General features: G+C 47.8%; 1 protein-coding gene across 2 annotated transcripts; it reads right to left on the bottom strand.

The window, feature by feature from the left end:
- Positions 1-450: 450 nt before the first annotated feature.
- On the bottom strand, positions 451-18,185 carry LOC120939728 (solute carrier family 52, riboflavin transporter, member 3-B-like). Of its 2 annotated transcripts, XR_005749363.1 has the most exons (5): positions 18,101-18,185; positions 8,497-10,156; positions 7,883-8,006; positions 1,462-1,986; positions 451-1,121 (listed from the first exon to the last, which is right to left on the bottom strand). XR_005749363.1 is itself a non-coding variant. In XM_040352056.1 (4 exons), the coding sequence occupies exons 2-4, from the start codon at positions 9,471-9,473 to the stop codon at positions 1,774-1,776; spliced, it is 1,314 nt and encodes a 437-aa protein (XP_040207990.1). In that variant the 5' UTR covers positions 9,474-10,156; positions 18,101-18,185; the 3' UTR covers positions 1,461-1,773. The 2 variants fall into 2 exon arrangements, 1 of the variants encoding a protein (XP_040207990.1); XM_040352056.1 differs by lacking the exon at positions 451-1,121 and having other exon boundaries at positions 1,461-1,986.
- Positions 18,186-25,896: the final 7,711 nt, after the last annotated feature.

Below are 25,896 nucleotides of genomic sequence, written 5' to 3'. Positions count from 1 at the left end.
CTATTACCTGCATTAGTCTACATAACTCCTCCCATTACGCCATTACACATTCTATCATTCCATGTAACTTCTCAAATACTCAGAAGAACATCTATTGCTTAATATAACTCCTCCCATTACGCCATATTACACATTCTATCATTCCATGTAACTTCTCACATCTATTGCTCAATATAACTCCTCCCATTATTCTCTATGACTCCTCCCATTCTTCTTCTTGTCCCCTATCATTCTCTATTACTCCTCCCCTCATTCTCCCTGAATCCTCCCATTATTCTCTTTGATGTCTCCCATTATTCTTCTTGACCCCTATCATTCTCTACTCCTCCCATCATTCTCCCATTATTCTCTATGACTCCTCCCATCATTCTTCTTGACCCCTATCATTCTCTATTCCTCCTCCCATCATTCTCCCATTATTCTCTATGACTCCTCCCATCATTCTTCTTGACCCCTATCATTCTCTATTCCTCCTCCCGTCATTCTCTCTGAATCCTCCCATTATTCTCTATGACTCCTCCCATTATTCTTCTTGACCCCTATCATTCTCTATTACTCCTCCCATCATTCTCCCTGAATCCTCCCATTATTCTCTTTGATGCCTCCCATCATTCTTCTTGACTCCTATCATTCTCTATTACTCCTCCCCTCATTCTCTCTGAATCCTCCCATTATTCTCTATGACTCCTCCCATTATTCTTCTTGACCCCTATCATTCTCTATTACTCCTCCCATCATTCTCCCATTATTCTCTATGACTCCTCCCATCATTCTTCTTGACCCCTATCATTCTCTATTCCTCCTCCCGTCATTCTCTCTGAATCCTCCCATTATTCTCTATGACTCCTCCCATTATTCTTCTTGACCCCTATCATTCTCTATTCCTCCTCCCGTCATTCTCCCTGAATCCTCCCATTATTCTCTTTGATGCCTCCCATCATTCTTCTTGACCCCTATCATTCTCTATTACTCCTCCCCTCATTCTCTCTGAATCCTCCCATTATTCTCTATGACTCCTCCCATTATTCTTCTTGACTCCTATCATTCTCTATTACTCCTCCCCTCATTCTCTCTGACTCCTCCCATTATTCTCTATGACTCCTCCCATCATTCTTCTTGACCTCTATCATTCTCTATTACTCCTTCCCTCAGTCTCCCTGAATCCTCCCATTATTCTCTTCGATGCCTCCCATTATTCTTCTTGACCCCTATCATTCTCTATTACTCCTCCCATCATTCTCTTTGACTCCTCCCATTATTCTTCTTGACCCCTTTCATTCTCTATTACTCCTCCCGTCATTCTCCCTGAATCCTCCCATTATTCTCTATGACTCCTCCCATTATTCTTCTTGACCCCTATCATTCTCTATTACTCCTCCCGTCATTCTCTCTGAATCCTCCCATTATTCTCTTTGATGCCTCCCATTATTCTCTTTGATGCCTCCCATCATTCTTCTTGACCCCTATCATTCTCTATTACTCCTCCCCTCATTCTCTCTGAATCCTCCCATTATTCTCTATGACTCCTCCCATCATTCTTCTTGACCTCTATCATTCTCTATTACTCCTCCCCTCATTCTCTCTGAATCTTCCCATTATTCTCTCTGAATCCTCCCATTATTCTCTTTGATGCCTCCCATTATTCTGACGGCTATAGTTATTTTTTGACTCCTCCCCCTTTTTCCTCTGACTCCCTCCATCATTTATTCTGACTCCTCCCATCATTGTATCTCTCAGTATTATCTGCAGGTATAGGGGGATCCTCCTGGGAAGCTATTGGGGGCAGTTGTCCACGCAGGGGTCACCGGACTGGAAGAAGGAGTACACATTGACCACGGGGAACATAGTCAGGGCCCCCACCATCGAGCCCAGCTGCACCACCGCACCACACCAGACGAGGGCGCTGTGTCCTTCATCCCGTAGAATCATTCCGATAACCACCTTCACGTAGGAGAGGATCCCAACAAACAGCACCCAGGACGCGACCTGCGGAGACAGACAGATCATCAGCCTCACATGGGGATCACATGGTGATATCCTCCTCATCCCTCACTGTGTTCTACCCGTCCTTCACTATGACATAAACCCCCCGCCCCCTGGTTACACATACACGTGTGCGACGCGTTTCGTTATGAATCGGAATTCAGATGAGATTTTCATTATTTGGAGAATTATCTGAATTCAAATTTGAAATGGAAACATATTTCAATGAGTACAGTAAGGTATAAAAGTGAAAAACGATGATTGCAACTTAGGCAGCTTTATAGACATAGGGGTAGATTCAGGTAGGGGCACGCCTAGTTACGGCGGCGCAGCGTATCGTATTTAAGCTACGCTGACACAACTTACAGGAGCAACTGCAGTATTCACAAAGCACTTGCTCCATAAGTTGCGGCCGCGTAACGTAAATGGGGCCGGCGTAAGCCAAATGTGGAAGGGGGGGCATTGCTACTGTATGATGACCCGACGTGATTGACGTGTTTTACGAACGGCGCATGCGCCGTCCGTGTACATGTCCCAGTGTGCATTGCTCTCAAGTACGCCGCAACGACGTATTGGTTTCGACGTGAACGTAAATTCCGTCCAGCCCTATTCGCGAACGACTTATGCAAACGACGTAAAAAATTCAAATTTCGAAGCGGGAACAACGTCCATACTTAATATTGGCTGCGCCTCCTAATAGCAGGAGCAACGCTACGCCGAAAAAGCCTTACGTAAACGACGTCAAAAAACTACCGCCGGGCGCACGTACGTTCGTGAATCGACGTAACTAGGTAATTTGCATATTCTACGCCGAAAAACAACGGAAGCGCCCCTAGCGGCCAGCGTAATATTGCACACAATTCTACGCTGCCGCATTCAAGTTACGTCGGCGGAGGAAGCCTATTTTTTAAGCGTATCTGCCTTTGAGAATCGGCGTACAGATACGCCGGCGCAGATTTCAAATTACGGCGGCGTATCTGGAGATACGCCGTCGTAAAAGCCACCTGAATCCGCCCCACTGCAATTCGTTTGGGTCCTAATGTCAATTCGGACACATTTTTGGTTATTCGGAGATACGAATTAACCACTTAAGGACCGCCTCATGTAAATATACGTCAGCAAAATGGCACGGACAGGCACATGCACGTACCTATATGTCCTCTGCTTGACGTGGGTCGGGGGTCCTTAAGCCTCGGGGGGCGATCCAGGACGACGGCGCGGCTATTCGTTTATAGCCGCCCCGTCGCGATCGCTCCCCGGAGCTGAAGAACGGGGAGAGTCGTATGTAAACACAGCTTCCCCGTGCTTCATTGTGGCAGTGCATCGATCGTGTGATCCCTTTTATTAGGGAGACTCGATCGATGACGTCACACCTATAGCCACACCCCCCTACAGTTGTAAACACACACTAGGTGCACCCTAACTCCTACAGCGCCACCTGTGGTTAACTCCCAAACTGCAACTGTCATTTTCACAATAAACAATGCAATTTAAATGCATTTTTTGCTGTGAAAATGACAATGGTCCCAAAAATGTCTCAAAATTGTCCGAAGTGTCCGCCATAATGTCGCAGTCACGAAAAAAATCGCTGATCGCCGCCATTAGTAGTAAAAAAAAAAAAAAAATAATAAAAATGCAATAAAACTATCCCCTATTTTGTAAACGCTATAAATTTTGTGCAAACCAATCGAAAAAACGCTCTACAAAAATAGGTAGAAGAATACGTATCGGCCTAAACTGAGGGAAAAAAATTATTTTTATATGTTTTTGGGGATATTTATTATAGCAAAAAGTAAAAAATATTGCATTTTTTTCAAATTTTCGCTCTATTTTTGTTTATAGCGCAAAAAATAAAAACCGCCGAGGTGATCAAATACCACCAAAAGAAAGCTCTATTTGTGGGGGAAAAAAGACGCCAATTTTGTTTGGGAGCCACGTCGCACGACCGCGCAATTGTCCCGAACTGTAAAAACCCCTTGGGTCTTTAGGCAGCATATTGGTCCGGGGCTTAAGTGGTTAAATAGTAATTTAGTTGAAACGTATTTCATTTCGTTTTCTTTATTCGTTTTCTAACAAATTCCAGATTTTCGAAACGATTCGAGTTTTGGATCGGTCGAAAAATGATCGACCGACTTAAATTCTGTGTGAAAAATAGCTGGTTGTTAAAGTGAAGTTCCACCCAAAAATGGAACTTCCGCTTTTCCGATTCCTCCCCCCCTCCGCTGTCATATTTGGCACCCTTCAGGGGGGAGGGGGGAGCAGATACTAATGCAAGTACTTTGCTCCCACTTCCGGGCATAGATACCCGAGCCACCTGTGGGTATCTACGCCACTTCCGGCGCCTTTTCCGTTCCCCCCCCGTCTTCTGTGAAACACACAGGTCCCAGAAGACAGCGGGGACCAGTTAGGACGCGCAGCGCGACTCGCACATGCTCGACAAGACACCGGCATTCCATATCAACCCTACTCCAAAATGTAAAATAAACTGCATGGGGTCCCTCCAAAAATCCATACCAGACCCAACATCCGAGCATGCAGCCCCAGCAGGCCAGGAAGGGGGAGGGGACGAGCAAGTGACACCGCCCCCCCCCCCCCCGTCCTGAACCATACCAGCCCACCACCCAAAGCACCTTGTGCCCATGTTGATGAGGACAAGGGCCTCTTCCCCACAACCCTGGGCGGTGGTTGTGGGGGTCTGCAGCAGGGGGCTTATCAAGATCCGGAAGCCCCCTTTCCCGTCGTGTGACTGAGTAAGGGGTACCCACCAAAAAAGCGTACAAACAGGTAGATTCAGGTACGTTGGCGTAACTTTGCGGCGACGTAGCTTAAGGCATTTAAGCTACGCCGCCGTAAGTTAGTGAGGCAAGTACATGATTCACAATGTACTTGCCTGCTAAGTTACGTCGGCGTAGCCTAAAGCGGGCGGGCGTAAGGGCGCCTAATTCAAATGTGTTTGAGGGGGGCGCGTTTTATGTTAATGGCGCTTGACCTCACATTTTTTACGTTTTTTTTTTCACTGCGCATGCACCGGGCGCCTACATTTCCCAGTGTGCATTGAGGCTAAATACGCCGCACGGGTCTACTGATTTCGACTCGGACGTAAACGACGTAAATCCCGATTCACGGACGACTTCCGCAAACGGCGTAAAAAAATTTGAATTTCGACGCGGGAACGGCGGCCATACTTGACATTACTATTCTAATAGGGCCTAGCTCTAACTTTACGAGGCATATCTCTTACGTAAACGGCGTAAAAAGGTACTGCGTCGGCCGGGCGTACGTTCGTGAATCGGCGTATCTCCTCATTTACATATTCTACGCCGACCGCAATGGAAGCGCCACCTAGCGGCCATCCGAAATATTGCAATCTAAGATAGGACGGCGCAAGCCATCGTATCTTAGATATGTTTAGGCGTATCTCTGTTTGAGCATACACTTAAACATACGTCGGCGTAGATTCTGAGTTAGGCCGGCTTATCTACTGATAATCTACTGATAATCCGGCCTAACTCTACCTGAATCTACCTAAAAGTGAATAAAGACACAACACAAGTTTTTGACAATTTCTTTATTAAACAAAAAACAAAAACATGTCCCCTGATGTAGATCCATCTTCAATCACAAGGCCCCCCGGACCGCCGGACCCGCCCCCAGCGCCCTCTCCTGCCCCAAAGCACCGCTCATCCTCCACCTTTCCTGGGCTGCCGGGCTGCGCGCTTAGATAAGGGTCTGGTATGGATTTAGGGGGGACCGCCCCACGCAATTTATTTTTATTTTTTTGATTGCCGGCATTCATTTGTTTACATTTCAGCCTTCAGTGGGGAGGCCCGCTGACAGCTGACGAGTCATTGGTTGTTAGGGACGCGGGCGGCAGGCCCCTTAAAGGGGTTATAATCCTCATCCTATGCATTTAGGTAAAAAAACTTCTGATAGGTACCGGCCCCCCAGCCCCCCCCGTTACTTACCTGAGCCCTGGAAAGTCTTCAATAGACCTCCTCCCTCATAGTAGATCCCACCCAGCATCATAAAGACCCCGCCTCCCTCATAATAAACCCCTCCCAGCATCAATAGACCCCCTCCCTCATAGTAGATCCCTCCCAGCATCAATAGACCCCCTCCCTCATAGTAGATCCCTCCCAGCATCAATAGACCCCCTCCCTCATAGTAGATCTCTCCCAGCATCAATAGACCCCCTCCCTCATAGTAGATCCCTCCCAGCATCAATAGACCCCCTCCCTCATAGTAGATCTCTCCCAGCATCAATAGACCCCCTCCCTCATAGTAGATCCTTCCCAGCATCAATAGACCCCCTCCCTTATAGTAGATCCCTCTCAGCATCAATAGACCCCCTCCCTCATAGTAGATCCCTCCCAGCATCAATAGACCCCTCCCTCATAGTAGATCCCTCCCAGCATCAATAGACCCCCTCCCTCATAGTAGATCCTTCCCAGCATCAATAGACCCCCTCCCTTATAGTAGATCCCTCTCAGCATCAATAGACCCCACCTCCCTCTTAGTAGATCCCCCCAGCATCAATAGACCCCTCCCTCATAGTAGATCCCTCCCAGCATCATAAAGACCCCGCCTCCCTCATAGTAAACCCCTCCCAGCATCAATAGACCCCCTCCCTCATAGTAGATTCCTCCCAGCATCAATAGACCCCACCCCCCTCATAGTAGATCCCTACTATGCAAACGCCCTTTACCTCGGACTCCCCAAGTACCAAATCGCTCGTCTACAAGTCGTTCAAAATACGGCCGCTAGACTTGTGACTGGGAAAAAACCTTGGGAATCAATCTCACCTTCGCTGAGAACCCTTCATTGGTTGCCAGTAAAAGACAGAATCACTTTTAAAGCACTCTGTCTAACGCATAGATGTATCCATGGGAACGCTCCCCATTATCTATGCGAAAAAATAAAAGCTCATAAACGCAATCGCGTTCTGCGATCCACCAATCAAAATTTCCTCCAGATACCCAAAGCCAGATACAAGTCCAAAGGAGAAAGGAGATTCGCGGTCCAAGGACCCAGACTATGGAACGCTTTACCAACCAGCGTCCGCTTGGAGGAGAACCACTTGGCCTTCAGGAAAAAGATCAAGACTCATCTCTTTTGATACCAAAGGAGACAGGAACAACAAGCGCCCAGAGGCGATTAAATTCGCATGTGCTGCGCTATATAAGTTTTCATTCATTCATTCATTCATTCACTCCCAGCATCAAAAGACCCCCTCCCTCATAGTAGATCCCTCCCAGCATCAATAGACCCCCTCCCTCATAGTAGATCCCTCCCAGCATCAATAGACCCCCCTCCCTCATAGTAGATCCCTCCCAGCATCAATAGACCCCCTCCCTCATAGTAGATCCTCCCAGCATAAATAGACCCCTCCCTCGTAGTAGATCCCACCCAGCATCAATAGACCCCCTGCCTCATAGTAGATTCCTCCCAGCATCAATAGACCCCCTACCTTATAGTAGATCCCTCTCAGCATCAATAGACCCGCTCCCTCATAGTAGATCCCACCCAGCATCAATAGACCCCCTCCCTCATAGTAGATCCCTCTCAGCATCAATAGACCCCCTCCCTCATAGTAGATCCCTTCCAGCATCAATAGATCTCCTCCCCCCAGAAACAGTAGACCCCTCACTAGCAACAATAGACCTATTAGGCAAACAGTAGATTTCCTGCAACAATAGATCTCCCTCATTGGACCCTTCCGCACACTCAGTACCCCTTGTCATTATACACATTGGGTGCGGGAGGTGGTGGACCTGTGTTCCCCCGCGTTCCCCTGGGAGGAGGGGTGTGATATCGGGACTGCCAAGCACTGACATGGAAGTCAGAGGACAAAGACGAGGCCCGGGCAGGGCAGAGGTTTATTCCCCATCAGGGTACCTACCATGAGCGCTCCCCCGATGGCGCTGTGTAGAAGAGGTGGGCAGGGACTCAGCACTGCTATACCCATAATGTACCCGCCCATGATGGAACCGACCAATGACAGCACACCGACAGCCACCAGAGACCTGCAGGAGAGAGACATTGGTGGGGTTACTGGAGAAGGGAGTCACAGTGGTCAGGAGTATGTAACATACAGTGCAGTGGTCAGGAGTATGTAACATACAGTGCATTGTACAGAGTGCAGTGGTCAGGAGTAAGTAACATGCAGTGCATTGTACTGAGTGCAGTGGTCAGGAGTATGTAACATACAGTGCATTGTACTGAGTGCAGTGGTCAGGAGTATGTAACATACAGTGCAGTGGTCAGGAGTATGTAACATACAGTGCAGTGGTCAGGAGTATGTAACATACAGTGCAGTGGTCAGGAGTATGTAACATACAGTGCAGTGGTCAGGAGTATGTAACATACAGTGCAGTGGTCAGGAGTATGTAACATACAGTGCATTGTACAGAGTGCAGTGGTCAGGAGTATGTAACATACAGTGCATTGTACAGAGTGCAGTGGTCAGGAGTAAGTAACATGCAGTGTCCAGTTAGTCCCCCCCATTCTCAGTACCTGTTGGGCAGACACATGGCTATGCCACAGGCCAGTGGGTTTGCCATGGAGGCAAGGGTGGCAGCCAGATGGTAGATGTGCCCTCCGTATGGCATGCAGGAGTAGGTCTGGACCGCGGGCAGTACCGCGTTGGTCAATGCGTTGACCCAGGCCAGGACCAGGAAGATGAAGATCTTCTCACACCGGGAATATCTTTCCTTCTTCACTGCGGTGACCTCTTCTTCCATCATCGGTCGTTGCTCCACCCCCTTTCCCCAGGACTCCACCTCATCTCTTTTCCGCTTCTTTAGCGCCTCCTGGTGCCTGTGGTTGCGTGTGTCGGGCAAGGTGTGAAGGATGGTAAACGCTATCAGACAGATGCCCATCATACCGGCCAAGAACAAGAAGAAGCCCCAGGCCGGAAACCTGGCCGGCTGGTAAACGGCTGTGAGATTTCCAAAGACAAAGGACCCATTGGCCTCAGTGATGTTCACCGGCTCACAGCTCAAAACCCCGACGCCTTGTGCCAGGGCCAGGAGTGCCGGCATCAAGCCACTTAGTCCTTCTCCAATGAAATACGAGACCAGGTAGTCAGGCCGGAGACGGGTCATGTATGGAAGGAAGGTGACCGAAGAGGTGCAGTCCACCAAGGACAGGAAGAAGATCAGGGAGAGCAGCGCCGTACTCCTCCGCGTTCCTCCGACCCAGCTGGTCTTCTGCCACAGAAATGCCAGGAGCACACAGGACACGACCCCCACCCCTAACAGGACAAATATGACCGGTCCCTCCCGGAGCCACCCTGGGCGAAACTTGTGAGTCAGTGTGACCGCCAGGGGCCCAATATTGGCAAACTGGATAAGAAGAGACAAGTAAGAGGGTAACTCCCAACCTTCCGGTGCCTGAGGCACCAACAGGGGCAACTCCACCCATACCCCATTGATGGCAACCCAGGAGCCCAAACCAAGCAAGCAGGAGAGAATATGAAGGACAAGAGCCATGACTGTCCACGTCACCGGATGTTCTGGAATAATTCACATCAATGTCTCATCAGAGGAAGTCTTCATCTGCAGGAGAAGCACCAATGAGGGAGTTCAAGATCTGGGATCTAATAATGAGGATCTGGGATAGAATAATAAGGATCTGGGATCGAATAATGAGGATCTAGGATCTAATAATGAGGATCTAGGATCTAATAATGAGGATCTGGGATCTAATAATGAGGATCTGGGATCTATTCATGAGGATCTGGGATCTAATAATGAGGATCTGGGATCGAATAATGAGGATCTAATAATGAGGATCTGGGATCTAATAATGAGGATCTAATAATGAGGATCTGGGATCTAATAATGAGGATCTGGGATCTAATAATGAGGATCTGGGATCTAATAATGAGGATCTAATAATGAGGATCTAGATCTAATAATGAGGATCTGGGATCTATTAATGAGGATCTGGGATCTAAGAATGAGGATCTTCTCTCATCCAGACCCCGGGAGGGGGAAGGACTTGTATCCAGACCAAATGATGAACATCTATTCCAGCTGAACAGAATCCTCATCCATAGTGTTCGGAGGTGGCCGGGTTCTCTACCTTCCTGAAGATAAAATCCACCAACCAGAGACAATAGTTGGAATTCCGAAGGCGGCTCTTTATCCCGGAAATGAAAACATTCCAGCGCCTGTGAAGAGGAAATCAGATAATAAAGAATTATTTACTGAGAGAGAAGAGAAATTCCGAGGACTTACGGAAATTCCGAGGACAGATACGACCTCCTAGATCTGCCTTTATCAACACTTTCAATGCAGAGGAACCCTTGAAATAACTTTCTGGTCTAAGCAGGCCCGTCACTACAAGGCAGGCAAAACAAGCAATTGCTTGGGGCTCCCGAGCTGGCCTGGGGCCCCAAGCAGGGCCCTTGCCGCCCTTCCTATATGCTGCAGCCACCTGAGCGCTCTATAGAGAGCCTGCAGCACTGCTGCCTCGAGTCGTCACTTCCCCTTCTCTGTAGCATGGCCGAGCTCCTTCCTTCCTCCTGTCAGTCCAGACTCCAACTGGGGTACCGCGCGGTACAGGAGATTCAGTTTCCTGTTCCCGGCCAGACTGACAGGAAGTGCACACTGAGTGCTCACTTGCTTTCAGTCCGGCCAGGAACAGGAAACTGAATCTCCTGGGACCCGGGGGCGTAAAAAGATCATAGGGAGGGAGAGGGGGGTCAGGGGGAGTAAAAAGAACATGGGGGGCTTTGCGTTAGTGCATGCGTGTGTGGGGGGTTGGGGGGCCTCCATGTCCATTTTGCTTGGGGCCCCCAAATTCCTTCAAACAGCTTTGGGTCTAAGGCAACCCCTACTAATAATAACTATATCTTCAACTCATGATTCATTAGTGTGATGTTCTGTGGGAACTTATCTGAGAGGCAGAAATTGCTCCTTGCCCAAGGAAGGTGGGTAAGAGGAGATTGAGGGGTGTAAGGTGGGTGAGAGGAGATGGGGGGATGTAAGGTGGGTGAGAGGAGATGGAGGGATGTAAGGTGGGTGAGAAGAAATTAAGGTGGGTGAGAGGAGATGGGGGGATGTAAGGTGGGTGAGAGGAAATTAAGGTGGGTGAGAGGAGATGGGGGGATGTAAGGTGGGTGAGAGGAAATTAAGGTGGGTGAGAGGAGATGGGGGGATGTAAGGTGGGTGAGAGGAGATGGAGGGATGTAAGGTGGGTGAGAGGAAATTAAGGTGGGTGAGAGGAGATGGAGGGATGTAAGGTGGGTGAGAGGAAATGAAGGTGGATGAGAGGAGATGGAAGGGTGTAAGGTGGGTAAGAGAAGAAAAAAACATTAAAGGTGGTACTGAAATGATGGACGGATACAATTAGGAGAAAGGAGACAATGGAGGGATGAAAGGTGGTACTTGGAGGAGATGGAGGGATGGAAGGTGGTATTAGGAGGAGATGGAGGGATGGAAGGTGGTACTTGGAGGAGATGGAGGGATGGAAGGTGGTACTTGGAGGAGATGGAAGGTGGTACTTGGAGGAGATGGAGGCATGGAGGATGGTACTTGGAGGAGATGGAGGGATGGAAGGTGGTACTTGGAGGAGATGGAGGGATGGAAGGTGGTACTTGGAGGAGATGGAGGGATGGAAGGTGGTACTTGGAGGAGATGGAGGGATGGAAGGTGGTACTTGGAGGAGATGGAGGGATGGAAGGTGGTATTAGGAGGAGATAGAGGGATGGAAGGTGGTACTTGGAGGAGATGGAGGGATGGAAGGTGGTACTTGGAGGAGATGGAGGGATGGAAGATGGTATTTGGAGGAGATGGAGGGATGGAAGGTGGTACTTGGAGGAGATAGAGGGATGGAAGGTGGTACTTGGAGGTGATGGAGGGTGGTACTTGAAGGCAATAAAGGCAAGTAGAGGAATTGAGGGATTAAAGATGAGTGAGGGGAGATGAAGCTGGGGGGGGGGGGGGGTGTAAGGTGGGTGAGAGGAAATGAAGGTGGATGAGAGGAGATGGAGGGTGTGAAGGACTTTTATGCAATTGCCTATATGCTTCAGTAATTCTCTCCTTGCTATTTTAATGTCTGTGTGTTCTGTGTAGAAGGTGATTTAATGTGGACTCATTCCTCTGCATAACAGACTGTTGAAATGTTAATGTCCCATCCCCAGCCAGCTCTCTATTCTAAAGGGTAATTGATCTATTGTGTGTGAAGAAGACCTGTGTTTACCCTTAAGAGATGTGTATTGTATCGTCAGGCTAAATGATTAGATAATTGGCTCATGTTAATTATTCTGATTGCTTCGTTGTAGTAATTAACTTCGCTGATGTCATTATCCAAAGAAATGTGTCTTCAGGGTCGGCGCCAGAGTGTCTACCTATAATCTGTATGGGAGCCCCAGTGTGTGGAAAGGGGGTGGAAATTTCATTGTTCTTTGATTGATGATTATCTTGTAAACTGTATATAACTAGCAGAATGCTGCCATTAAAGTGTGTCTTGTTCCAGCATTAAGCTTTGGCTCATGTGTGGATTATTGGGGCAATTCCTACTCGTGGAATATTGGGTGATTTTCTTTATGGGAAGAAGGGAAGACTTGACGGGGATATTTTCTACTACCGTCACAGAGGGATGTAAGGTGGGTAAGAGAAGAAAAAAGCATGGAAGGTGGTACTGAAAGGATGGATGGATACAATTGGGAGAAAGGAGACAGTGGAGGGATAGAAGGTGGTACTTGGAGGCAATGGAGGGATGGAAGGTGGTACTGAGAGGAGAGTAAGGAATGGAAGGTGGTACTGAGAGGGGGGGGGGAGCGATGGAAGTTGGTACTGAGAGGGGGGGAAGGGATGGAAGGTGGTACCAGCACAAGATGGAGGGTTAGAAAATGGTACTTTGGATAATGGAGAAGGAGGGATGGAAGGTGGTATTTGGAGGAGATGGAGGGATGGAAGGTGGTATTAGGAGGAGATGGAGGGATGGAAGATGGTATTTGGAGGAGATGGAGGGATGGAAGGTGGTATTAGGAGGAGATGGAGGGATGGAAGGTGGTATTTGGAGGAAATGGAGGGATGGAAGGTGGTATTAGGAGGAGATGGAGGGATGGAAGGTGGTATTAGGAGGAGATGGAGGGATGGAAGGTGGTACTTGGAGGAGATGGAGGGATGGAAGGTGGTACTTGGAGGAGATGGAGGGATGGAAGGTGGTATTAGGAGGAGATGGAGGGATGGAAGGTGGTATTTGGAGGAAATGGAGGGATGGAAGGTGGTATTAGGAGGAGATGGAGGGATGGAAGGTGGTATTAGGAGGAGATGGAGGGATGGAAGGTGGTACTTGGAGGAGATGGAGGGATGGAAGGTGGTACTTGGAGGAGATGGAGGGATGGAAGGTGGTATTAGGAGGAGATGGAGGGATGGAAGGTGGTATTTGGAGGAAATGGAGGGATGCAAGGTGGTATTTGGAGGAGATGGAGGGATGGAAGGTGGTACTTGGAGGAGATGGAGAGATGGAAGGTGGTATTAGGAGGAGATGGAGGGATGGAAGGTGGTATTAGGAGGAGATGGAGGGATGGAAGGTGGTACTTGGAGGAGATGGAGGGATGGAAGGTGGTACTTGGAGGAGATGGAGGGATGGAAGGTGGTGTTAGGAGGAGATGGAGGGATGGAAGGTGGTATTTGGAGGAAATGGAGGGATGGGAGGTGGTACTTGGAGGAGATGGAGGGATGGAAGGTGGTATTAGGAGGAGATGGAGGGATGGAAGGTGGTATTTGGAGGAAATGGAGGGATGGAAGGTGGTATTAGGAGGAGATGGAGGGATGGAAGGTGGTATTTGGAGGAGATGGAGGAATGGAAGGTGGTATTTGGAGGAAATGGAGGGATGGAAGGTGGTATTTGGAGGAGATGGAGGGATGGAAGGTGGTGTTAGGAGGAGATAGAGGGATGGAAGGTGGTATTTGGAGGAAATGGAGGGATGGAAGGTGGTATTTGGAGGAGATGGAGGGATGGAAGGTGGTATTAGGAGGAGATGGAGGGATGGAAGGTGGTATTTGGAGGAGATAGAGGGATGGAAGGTGGTATTTGGAGGAAATGGAGGGATGGAAGGTGGTATTTGGAGGAGATGGAGGGATGGAAGGTGGTACTTGGAGGAAATGGAGGGATGGAAGGTGGTACTTGGAGGAAATGGAGGGATGGAAGGTGGTATTTGGAGGAGATGGAGGGATGGAAGGTGGTGTTAGGAGGAGATGGAGGGATGGAAGGTGGTATTTGGAGGAAATGGAGGGATGGAAGGTGGTATTTGGAGGAAATGGAGGGATGGAAGGTGGTATTTGGAGGAGATGGAGGGATGGGAGGTGGTACTTGGAGGAGATGGAGGGATGGAAGGTGGTATTAGGAGGAGATGGAGGGATGGAAGGTGGTATTTGAAGGAAATGGAGGGATGGAAGGTGGTACTTGGAGGAGATGGAGGGATGGAAGGTGGTACTTGGAGGAAATGGAGGGATGGAAGGTGGTATTTGGAGGAGATGGAGGGATGGAAGGTGGTATTTGGAGGGAGAGATGGCAGGTGGGTGAGAATGCGCAATGGTTGGCTAATCTTTACATTTCATACTGAACAGCACAATCTGCAGACTGATGGGAAATTTCGGGGTTCGTCATGTTGGGCGCAGTGAGCTGTAGAGAAATTCACTATTTTTGGTCTATGAGTGACCCCCCCCCCCCACGGGGCACTTACCTTTTGTTTGCCAGTTAGTGATATTTTCCTCAGGGAGGGGGTGGGTGCAGCTGCCAGTTAGTGATATATTTCCGGGCAAAGGGGTGGCGGAGCTGCCAGCTAGCAGCTGACATTCCAGAAGGGATTAATAAAGTACAGAACTACCTACATCCCGCCCAAGTCTGCCGCAGATCGCGTGATAGGAAGGTTTCTTCCCCCAGACTGACCCATATGGGGGGGGGGATCTCCATAAACACCCTCCACACAACTACTTACCTCCTGTCATAGGAAAGTCCCCATACCACCTACCTCCAGAGAGGGGTACCTCCTCCATAACTATGTCATACTCCACACCTCCAACACAACTACTTACCTCCTGTCATAGGAAAGTCCCCATACCACCTACCTCCAGAGAGGGGTACCTCCTCCATAACTATGTCATACTCCACACCTCCAACACAACTACTTACCTCCTGTCATAGGAAAGTCCCCATACCACCTACCTCCAGAGAGGGGTATCTCCTCCATAACTATGTCATACTCCACACCTACTACACAACTACTTACCCCATGTCATAGGAGAGTCCCCATACCACCTACCTCCAGAGAGGGGTATCTTCTCAATAACTATTCACACGCCACACCTACTACACAACTACTTACCTCCTGTCATAGGAAAGTCCCCATACCACCTACCTCCAGAGAGGGGTACCTCCTCCATAACTATGTCATACTCCACACCTACTACACAACTACTTACCTCCTGTCATAGGAAAGTCCCCATACCACCTACCTCCAGAGAGGGGTATCTCCTCCATAACTATGTCATACTCCACACCTACTACACAACTACTTACCTCCTGTCATAGGAAAGTCCCCATACCACCTACCTCCAGAGAGGGGTATCTCCTCCATAACTATTCACACTTCACACCTACTACACAACTACTTACCCCCATTATAGAAAATTCTCACAAGATACAGCATATTAGGTAGGTGTTCCCAGACATCACAGGATAGGTAGTTGGGAGGGGAACATTTTATTCCAGGGAGGGGTATCTCCTCCATGAGTACATAACACGCCACACCTATTACATAACTACTTACCTCCTGTCATTGAGAACTCCTCTGATAAAGAACACAGCACATTACTAACTTACCTGATAAAGAAGGTAACTCACAACATCTACTTACCAACCTACCTCTGGCCTCAGAACATACCTCTTCTCTTCATACAAAACACCTCACAACCACCTACCTTCCTCCTGTCCCAGAGTATACCGAACACCCCCAGTCAAAGAAGAGGTAAGTTGGTGCCCCCAGAGATCTCAGTACCAGTAGGTAGGTGGCCTCAGGTCACACAACAAATAGGGAGGGGATCTCAGGTGACACAGCATAGGTGGGTAGATAGGTGGTCTCCAATGGTACATTACAAGTAGGGAGGTGGTTTCCTGTGACAGAAGACAGGTAGGTGGAGACAGAATGCGTAGGTAGGTGGTTTGGGATGATACAGGACAGGTAAGGGGGTTCAGAAACAGAGGACAGGAGGGTAGGTGGTCTCAAGTGATTCAGAAATAGTAGACAGATACGTAGTCTCAGGTCATACAGGACAGGTAGGTAGTGGCAGGTGATACAGGACAGGTAGGTAGTGTCAGGAATGTGGTCTCTGGTGATACAGCACAGGTAAGTAGGCAGACTTAAGTGATTCAGAAATGGGAAATAGGTAGGTATTCTCCGGTGATTCGAGACAGGTAGGTAGATGGCTTCAGGTGATGCAGGGTTAGTAGGTAGGTGGTCTCTGGAAAGACAGGATGTCTAGGTAGGTGGGTCTCAGGTGATACAGAATGAGTAGGTGGGTAGTCTCATGTGATTCAGAAGTAGTAGGTAGGTAGTCCCAGGTTATATAGGACTTCTAGGTGTTCTCTAGTGACACAAGACAGGAAGGTAGGTGGTCTCAGGTGATACAGGGAGGGTAGGTAGGTAATCTCAGTTGGTAGAAGTGGGTAGACTTAGGTAACACAGGATGGGCAGAGGGGTGGTCTCTGGTGACACATGATGGGTATGTAGGTTGCCTCAGGTGATTCAAAAGTGGTAGGTAGGTGGTCTCAGGTTATACAGGGCCAATAGGTAGGTAGTCTCTGGGGAAAATGGGGCAGGTAGGTAAGAAATCTCATGTTATAAAGAGTGGTTAGGTGATCGCAGTTGATACTGTAGGTAGGTGGTCCTAGGTGATAAAGGACAGGAAGGTAGGTGATCTCAGCTGACAGAATGGGTAGGTAGGTGATCCAGGATGGGCAGGGAGGTGATCTTGGGGAAAACAAGACAGATATGTAGGTGGCCTCAGGTGATACAGGATGGGTAGGTGGTTGGTCTCATGTGATTCAGAAGTGGTAGGTTTATACAGGTGTTCTCTAGTGACACAAGACAGGAAGGTAGGTGGTCTCAAGTGATACAGGGTGGGTAGGTAGATGATCTCAGTTGGTAGAAGACAAGCAAGTAGGTGGTCTTAGGTAATACAGAACATGAAGGTAGATGATCTCAGCTGACAGAGAATGGGTAGGTAGGTGGTCTAAGGTGACAAAGAATAGGAAGGTAGGTTGTATCAGGTGATGGTAGGTAGTTGGATTCGGGTGACACAGGATAGGTGGGAAGGTGGTTTCACGTGATACAGCAGTGGTAGGTAGGTAGTCTCAGGTGATACAGAATAGGAAGGTAGGTTGTCTCAGGTGACACAGAATAGGAAGGTAGGTTGTCTCAGGTGACACAGAATAAGAAGGTAGGACAGAATAGGAAGGTAGGTTGTCTCAGGTGACACAGAATAGGAAGGTAGGTTGTCTCAGGTGACACAGAATAGGAAGGTAGGTTGTCTCAGGTGACACAGAATAAGAAGGTAGGTTGTCTCAGGTGACACAGAATAAGAAGGTAGGACAGAATAGGAAGGTAGGTTGTCTCAGGTGATGCAGGAAGGTAGGTAGTTGGATTCAGATGACACATGATAGGTAGGTAGGTGATCTTGAGGAAAACAGGGCGGGTAGGAAGGGGGTCTCAGGTGATGCAGGAAGGTAGGCAGGTTGTCTCAGGTGATGCAGGAAAGTAGGTAGGTAGTCTCAGGTGATGCAGGAAGGTAGGTAGTTGGATTCGGGTGACACAGGATAGGTAGGTGATCTTGGGGAAATCATGGCGGGTAGGAAGGGGGTCTCAGGTGACACAGGATGGAAGGTAGGACAGAATAGGAAGGTAGGTAGTCTCAGGTGATGCAGGAAGGTAGGTAGTTGGATTCGGGTGACACAGGATAGGTAGGTAGGTGATCTTGGGGAAATCATGGCGGGTAGGAAGGGGGTCTCAGGTGATGCAGGATAGAAGGTAGGTGATCTCGGCTATCACAGGTAGGTCCTCCCATGTGGCTGTCACCCCCCCCCCCCGTAGGTGGTCACTCACCCATGTGTGGTGCTGGAGGTCGGTCTCGGTTCTGGGATGGGATGAGAGGAAAGTGACTTATGTCTCAGCTGATGGAGGAGTGACTGGAGGAGGGGTGAGCAGAGGGGGGGGGGGGAGGGGATGGAGAGCACTCACCTTCTTCATACATGGAGGGTGGATTGTGCCGGGGGGGGGGGGGGAGTCCTCCGGCTGTACAGATCAGTTCTCAGACCAGCCAGGATGACTCGGCACAATTCACACAATGCAGGGAGTATTCACCCATACACAGTGCAATCAGCATCGCGTCTGAACACAGGACAGATCACCGTGAGGCTGCAAAATAACCCCTCCCTATATACTCTCTATATACCTCCTATATACTCTCTATATACCCTCCTATATACTCTCCATATACTCTCTATATACCCCATATACCCCCTATATACTCTCCATATACCCCCTATATACTCTCTATATTCTCTCTATATACCCTCCCTATATACACCCCATATACTCTCTATATACCTCCTATATACTCCATATATACTCTCTATATACCCCATATATACACTCCATATACTCTCTATATACCCCATATACCCCCTATATACTCTCCATATACCCCCTATATACTCTCTATATTCTCTCTATATACCCTCCCTATATACACCCTATATACTCTCTATATACTCTCCTATATACCCTCTATATACTCTCTATATACCCTCCTATATACTCCATATATACTCTCTATATACCCCATATATACACTCCATATACTCTCTATATACTCTCCTATATACCCTCCTATATACTCTCTATATACTCTCCTATATACCCTCCTATATACCCTCTATATACTCTCTATATACCCTCCTATATACTCTCTATATACCCTCCTATATACTCTCTATATACACTCCTATATACTCTCTATATACCCTCTATATACTCTCTATATACCCTCTATATACTCTCTATATACCCTCCTATATACTCTCTATATACACTCCTATATACTCTCTATATACCCTCTATATACTCTCTATATACCCCTATATACCCTCTATATACTCTCTATATACACTCCTATATACTCTCTATATACCCTCTATATACTCTCTATATACCCTCCTATATACTCTCTATATACCCTCCTATATACTCTCTATATACACTCCTATATACTCTCTATATACCCTCTATATACTCTCTATATACCCCCTATATACCCTCTATATACTCTCTATATACACTCCTATATACTCTCTATATACCCTCTATATACTCTCTATATACCCTCCTATATACTCTCTATATACCCTCCTATATACTCTCTATATACACTCCATATACCCTCCTATATACTCTCTATATACACTCCTATATACTCTCTATATACCCCCTATATACTCTCTATATACCCCCTATGTACTCTCTATATACCCTCTATATACCCTCTATATACCCCCTATATACTCTCTATATACCCTCTATATACACTCCATATATACTCTCTATATACCCCCTATATACTCTCTATATACACTCCATATATACTCTCTATATACCTTCCTATATACTCTCCTATATACTCTCTATACACCCTCTATATACCCTCCTATATACTCTCTATATACCCCCTATATACACTCCTATATACCCTCCTATATACCCCCTATATACACTCTATATACTCTCTATATACCCTCCTATATACTCTCTATATACCCTCTATATACTCTCCTATATACTCTCTATATACCCTCTATATACTCTCCTATATACTCTCTATATACCCTCCTATATACCCCCTATATACTCTCCTATATACCCTCCTATATACCTCTATATACACTCCTATATACCCTCCTATGTACGCTCTATATACCCCCTATATACTCTCTATATACCCCCTATATACTCTCTATATACACTCCTATATACTCTCTATATACCCCCTATATACTCTCTATAAACCCCCTATATACTCTCCTATATACACTTTATATACCCCCTATATACTCTCTATATACCCCCTATATACTCTCTATATACCCTCCTATATACTCTCCTATATAATCGGTGCCCAACCTTTTGAAGAGTGAGGGCCACAATGAGCGGATGACAGGTCCGCGTCCACACTGCGTATACAAAGTGGGACACAGACACAGCCCACCCTACTCTATGGACCCTCCCACCTGATCAGATGGAAGGGGGCGGATCCACTTCTCTCACCTGATCAGATGGAAGGGGGCGGATCCACTTCTCTCACCTGATCAGATGGAAGGGGGCGGATCCACTTCTCTCACCTGATCAGATGGAAGGGGGCGGATCCACTTCTCTCACCTGATCAGATGGAAGGGGGCGGATCCACTTCTGTTTTTTAGCAGATTGGATGGAAAGTAGGCACACGTCTGATTACATCTGTTACCCCATAGAGGTGAATGGAGGGTCTGATACCCCATAGAGGTGAATGGAGGGTCTGATTACATCTGTTACCCCATAGAGGTGAATGGAGGGTCTGATTACATCTGTTACTCCATAGAGGTGAATGGAGGGTCTGATTACATCTGTTACCCCATAGAGGTGAATGGAGGGTCTGATTACATCTGTTACCCCATAGAGGTGAATGGAGGGTCTGATTACATCTGCTACCCCATAGAGGTGAATGGAGGGTCTGATTACATCTGTTACCCCATAGAGGTGAATGGAGGGTCTGATTACATCTGTTACCCCATAGAGGTGAATGGAGGGTCTGATTACATCTGTTACCCCATAGAGGTGAATGGAGGGTCTGATTACATCTGCTACCCCATAGAGGTGAATGGAGGGTCTGATTACATCTGCTACCCCATAGAGGTGAATGAAGGGTCTGATTACATCTGCTACCCCATAGAGGTGAATGGAGGGTCTGATTACATCTGTTACCCCATAGAGGTGAATGAAGGGTCTGATTACATCTGCTACCCCATAGAGGTGAATGAAGGGTCTGATTACATCTGTTACCCCATAGAGGTGAATGGAGGGTCTGATTACATCTGCTACCCCATAGAGGTGAATGGAGGGTCTGATTACATCTGTTACCCCATAGAGGTGAATGGAGGGTCTGATTACATCTGTTACCCCATAGAGGTGAATGGAGGGTCTGATTACATCTGCTACCCCATAGAGGTGAATGGAGGGTCTGATTACATCTGCTACTCCATAGAGGTGAATGGAGGGTCTGATTACATCTGCTACCCCATAGAGGTGAATGGAGGGTCCGATTACATCTGCTACTCCATAGAGGTGAATGGAGGGTCTGATTACATCTGCTACCCCATAGAGGTGAATGGAGGGTCTGATTACATCTGCTACTCCATAGAGGTGAATGGGGGGTCTGATTACATCTGTTACCCCATAGAGGTGAATGGAGGGTCTGATTACATCTGCTACTCCATAGAGGTGAATGGAGGGTCTGATTACATCTGTTACCCAATAGAGGTGAATGGAGGGTCTGATTACATCTGCTACTCCATAGAGGTGAATGGAGGGTCTGATTACATCTGCTACCCCATAGAGGTGAATGGAGGGTCTGATTACATCTGTTACCCAATAGAGGTGAATGAAGGGTCTGATTACATCTGTTACCCCATATAGGTGAATGGAGGGTCTGATTACATCTGCTACCCCATAGAGGTGAATGGAGGGTCTGATTACATCTGTTACCCCATAGAGGTGAATGGAGGGTCTGATTAAATCTGATACCCCATAGAGGTGAATGAAGGGTCTGATTACATCTGTTACCCCATAGAGGTGAATGGAGGGTCTGATTACATCTGCTACCCCATAGAGGTGAATGGAGGGTCTGATTACATCTGCTACCCCATAGAGGTGAATGGAGGGTCTGATTACATCTGTTACCCCATAGAGGTGAATGGAGGGTCTGATTACATCTGCTACTCCATAGAGGTGAATGGAGGGTCTGATTGGGTCAGACGGCTCATGTTAAAGGGGTCTAAGGCTCCTTTTACACTGATGGTCTGCGGTCTACCCCCCACTGTGGATGCAGCGCAGTGCGCCTGCGGCTTTCCTGCAGGTTAGCTGCACTTTGCCATAGAATTCTATCATATCCTGCAGGTGTGGTGCACTTTCTGAAAGCGCCCCGACCCGCAGGTAAAACCAGAAGTCTAAGGGTCAGTGCAGGTAAAACCAGAAGTCTAAGGGTCAGTGCAGGTAAAACCAGAAGTCTAAGGGTCAGTGCAGGTAAAACAGAAGTCTAAGGGTCAGTGCAGGTAAAACAGAAGTCTAAGGGTCAGTGCAGGTAAAACCAGAAGTCTGTGGGTCAGTGCAGGTAAAAGCAGAAGTCTAAGGGTCAGTGCAGGTAAAACCAGAAGTCTAAGGGTCAGTGCAGGTAAAAGCAGAAGTCTAAGGGTCAGTGCAGGTAAAACAGAAGTCTAAGGGTCAGTGCAGGTAAAAGCAGAAGTCTAAGGGTCAGTGCAGGTAAAACCAGAAGTCTAAGGGTCAGTGCAGGTAAAAGCAGAAGTCTAAGGGTCAGTGCAGGTAAAACAGAAGTCTAAGGGTCAGTGCAGGTAAAACCAGAAGTCTAAGGGTCAGTGCAGGTAAAACCAGAAGTCTGTGGGTCAGTGCAGGTAAGACCAGAAGTCTAAGGGTCAGTGCAGGTAAAACAGAAGTCTAAGGGTCAGTGCAGGTAAAACAGAAGTCTAAGGGTCAGTGCAGGTAAAACCAGAAGTCTAAGGGTCAGTGCAGGTAAAACCAGAAGTCTAAGGGTCAGCGCAGGTAAAACCAGAAGTCTGTGGGTCAGTGCAGGTAAAACAGAAGTCTAAGGGTCAGTGCAGGTAAAACAGAAGTCTAAGGGTCAGTGCAGGTAAAACCAGAAGTCTAAGGGTCAGTGCAGGTAAAACCAGAAGTCTAAGGGTCAGTGCAGGTAAAACCAGAAGTCTAAGGGTCAGTGCAGGTAAAACCAGAAGTCTAAGGGTCAGTGCAGGTAAAACCAGAAGTCTGTGGGTCAGCGCAGGTAAAACCAGAAGTCTGTGGGTCAGTGCAGGTAAAACCAGAAGTCTAAGGGTCAGTGCAGGTAAACCCAGAAGTCTGTGGGTCAGTGCAGGTAAAAGCAGAAGTCTAAGGGTCAGTGCAGGTAATCCTCAGGCACTACACCTGTGGATCAGTTTGAAAGCAGCCCTGTACTACTGCAGAGCAGATATGTCCGTATATACACTGTGGGCCAGATTCTCATAGAATCCGCGGCGGCGTAGCGTAAGCCATTTACACTACGCCGCTGCAAGCAAGTGGAGCAAGTGCCGTATTCTCCAAGCACTTGCTCCGTAATTTGCGTCGGCGTAGTGTAATTGGCCCGGCGTAAGGCCGCGTAATTCAAAGGGGGCGGCTTGTATTTAAATTAAGCGCGCCCCCCGTGCCGATCGAACTGCGCATGCGCCGGGGCGGAAAAATAGCCCAGTGCGCATGCTCCAGCTCACGACGGAAAACGTCAATGACGGCGAGGTTAGCGTCATTGACGTAAAGTCGTATTCGCGGACGACTTACGAAAACGACGTAAAAAGCCGACGCTGACCCGACGCCATACTTAACATGGCATACGACGGACCTTCGTAAACTTGTCCCTCATATAGCAGGGGCAAGTTTACGCTTACGTAAACGTCGTAAAATCACTGCGTCGTCCGCGCGTATGTTCGGGAATTCGCGTAAATAGCTAATTTGCATAGACGACGGGGAAAACGACGGAGGCGACACCTAGCGGCGGGAAAAAAAATTACATCTAAGATCTGACAGCGTAAGAGCCTTACGCCTGTCGGATCTAATGGATATCTGTGCGTAACTGATTCTAAGATTCAGCAAATGGCATTGCGCCGTCGTAACGCCTTTGAGAATCTGGCCCTGTGATTTTAGTAATAAACTTTCTGGCCCAGGCAGAGGGCATTTAGTATCACTCCACCTATGACAAGAGCCAGTGCTGTAAAGGAAGCATCGGCTTATGTGGCTCAGCTGCTGCTTTCCCTACCACCGGCTTCATTCACAACACTGAGGCTCTGGCATGGCGGGTAGACAACCTGCAATCTGGGCTTGCCAACCCGCCATCCCACAGCAGGAGGTGAGGGGCCACATCAGAGGGCTCCGCGGGCCACTGGTTGGGCACAACTGCTCTATATACCCTCCTATACACTCTCTATATCCTATATACCCTCCTATATCCTATATACCCTCCTATACACTCTCTATATACCCTCCTATACACTCTCTATATACCCTCCTATACACTCTCTATATACCCTCCTATACACTCTATATACCCTCCTATACACTCTCTATATACCCTCCTATACACTCTCTATATACCCTCCTATACACTCTCTATATACCCTCCTATATCCTATATACTCTCCTATACACTCTCTATATCCTATATACACTCTATATACCCTCCTATATACACTCTATATACCCTCGTATATACTCTCTATATCCTATATACCCTCCTATATACACTCTATATCCTATATACACTTTATATACCCTCCTATATACTCTCTATAGCCTATATACACTCTATATACCCTCCTATAGCCTATATACACTCTATATACCCTCCTATAGCCTATATACACTCTATATACCTCCTATATACTCTCTATATACACTCCTATATACCCTCTATTCTGGCTGCCTGGACTCTACAGTGCCTTGAAAAAGTATTCATACCCCTTGATATTCCCCACATTTTCTCATGTTACACCCAAAAACATAAATGTATTTTATTGGGATTTTATGTGAGAGAGACAAAGTGTCACATAATTGTGAAGTGGAAGGAAAATGATACAAATAAATATGTGAAAAGTGTGTGTGTGGGGGGGGAGGGGCATTTGTATGGCGCCCCCCGGAGAGTGTGGGGGGGAGGGGCATTTGTATGGCGCCCCCCGGAGTCAATACTTTGTAGAACCCCCTTTCTCTACAAGTCTTTTTGGGGGTGTCTCTACCAGCTTTGCACATCTAGAGAGGGACATTTCTCCTCCATTCTTCTTCTCTGTAAAATATCTCTGTCTCTGTCAGATTGGATGGAGAGCGTCTGTGATCAGCAATTTTCAAGTCTTGCCACAGATTCTCAATGGGATTTAGGTCTGGACTGTGACTGGGCCATTCTAACACATGAATAGGCTTTGATGTAAACCATTCCATTGTAGCTCTGGCTGTACTTTAGGGTCGGTGTCCTGCTGGAAGGTGAACCTCCCCCCCTCGGTCTCAAGTCTTTTTCTTCTAAGATTGTCCCGTATTTGTCTCCATCCATCTTCCCATCAACTCTGACCAGCTTCCCTGTCCCTGCTGAAGAAAAGCATCCCCACCACATGAAGCTGCCACCACCATGTTTCACGGTGGGGATGGTGTGTTCAGGGTGATGGGCGGTGTTGGTTTTCCCCACACAGCAATTTTGGTGTCATGTGACCAGATCACCTTCTTCCACATGATTGCTGTGGCCCCTCCCCCACATGTTTGCTGTGTCCCCTCCCCCGCACGGCTTCTCACAAACAGGACTTCTTATGTCTTTCTTTCTCCAATGTCTTTCTTCTTGTCACTCTTCCATAAAGGGCAGATTTGTGGAGAGACCACTAATAGTTGTCCTGTGGACAGATTCTCCCCCCTGAGCTGTGCAGCTCCTCCAGAGTTACCATGGATACCTCTTGGCTGCTCCTCTGCTGAATGCTCTCCTTGCCCGGCCCGGTCAGTTTAGGGGGACGGCCGTGTCTTGGTAGGTTTGCAGTTGCGCCATACTCGTTCCATTTTCCGATGATGGATTGAACAGA

Source organism: Rana temporaria, chromosome 5 (genome assembly GCF_905171775.1).
Source record: "Rana temporaria chromosome 5, aRanTem1.1, whole genome shotgun sequence".
In the NCBI taxonomy this organism is placed as follows: Eukaryota; Metazoa; Chordata; class Amphibia; order Anura; family Ranidae; genus Rana; species Rana temporaria.
This window is presented reverse-complemented; position numbering and strand designations above follow the sequence as displayed.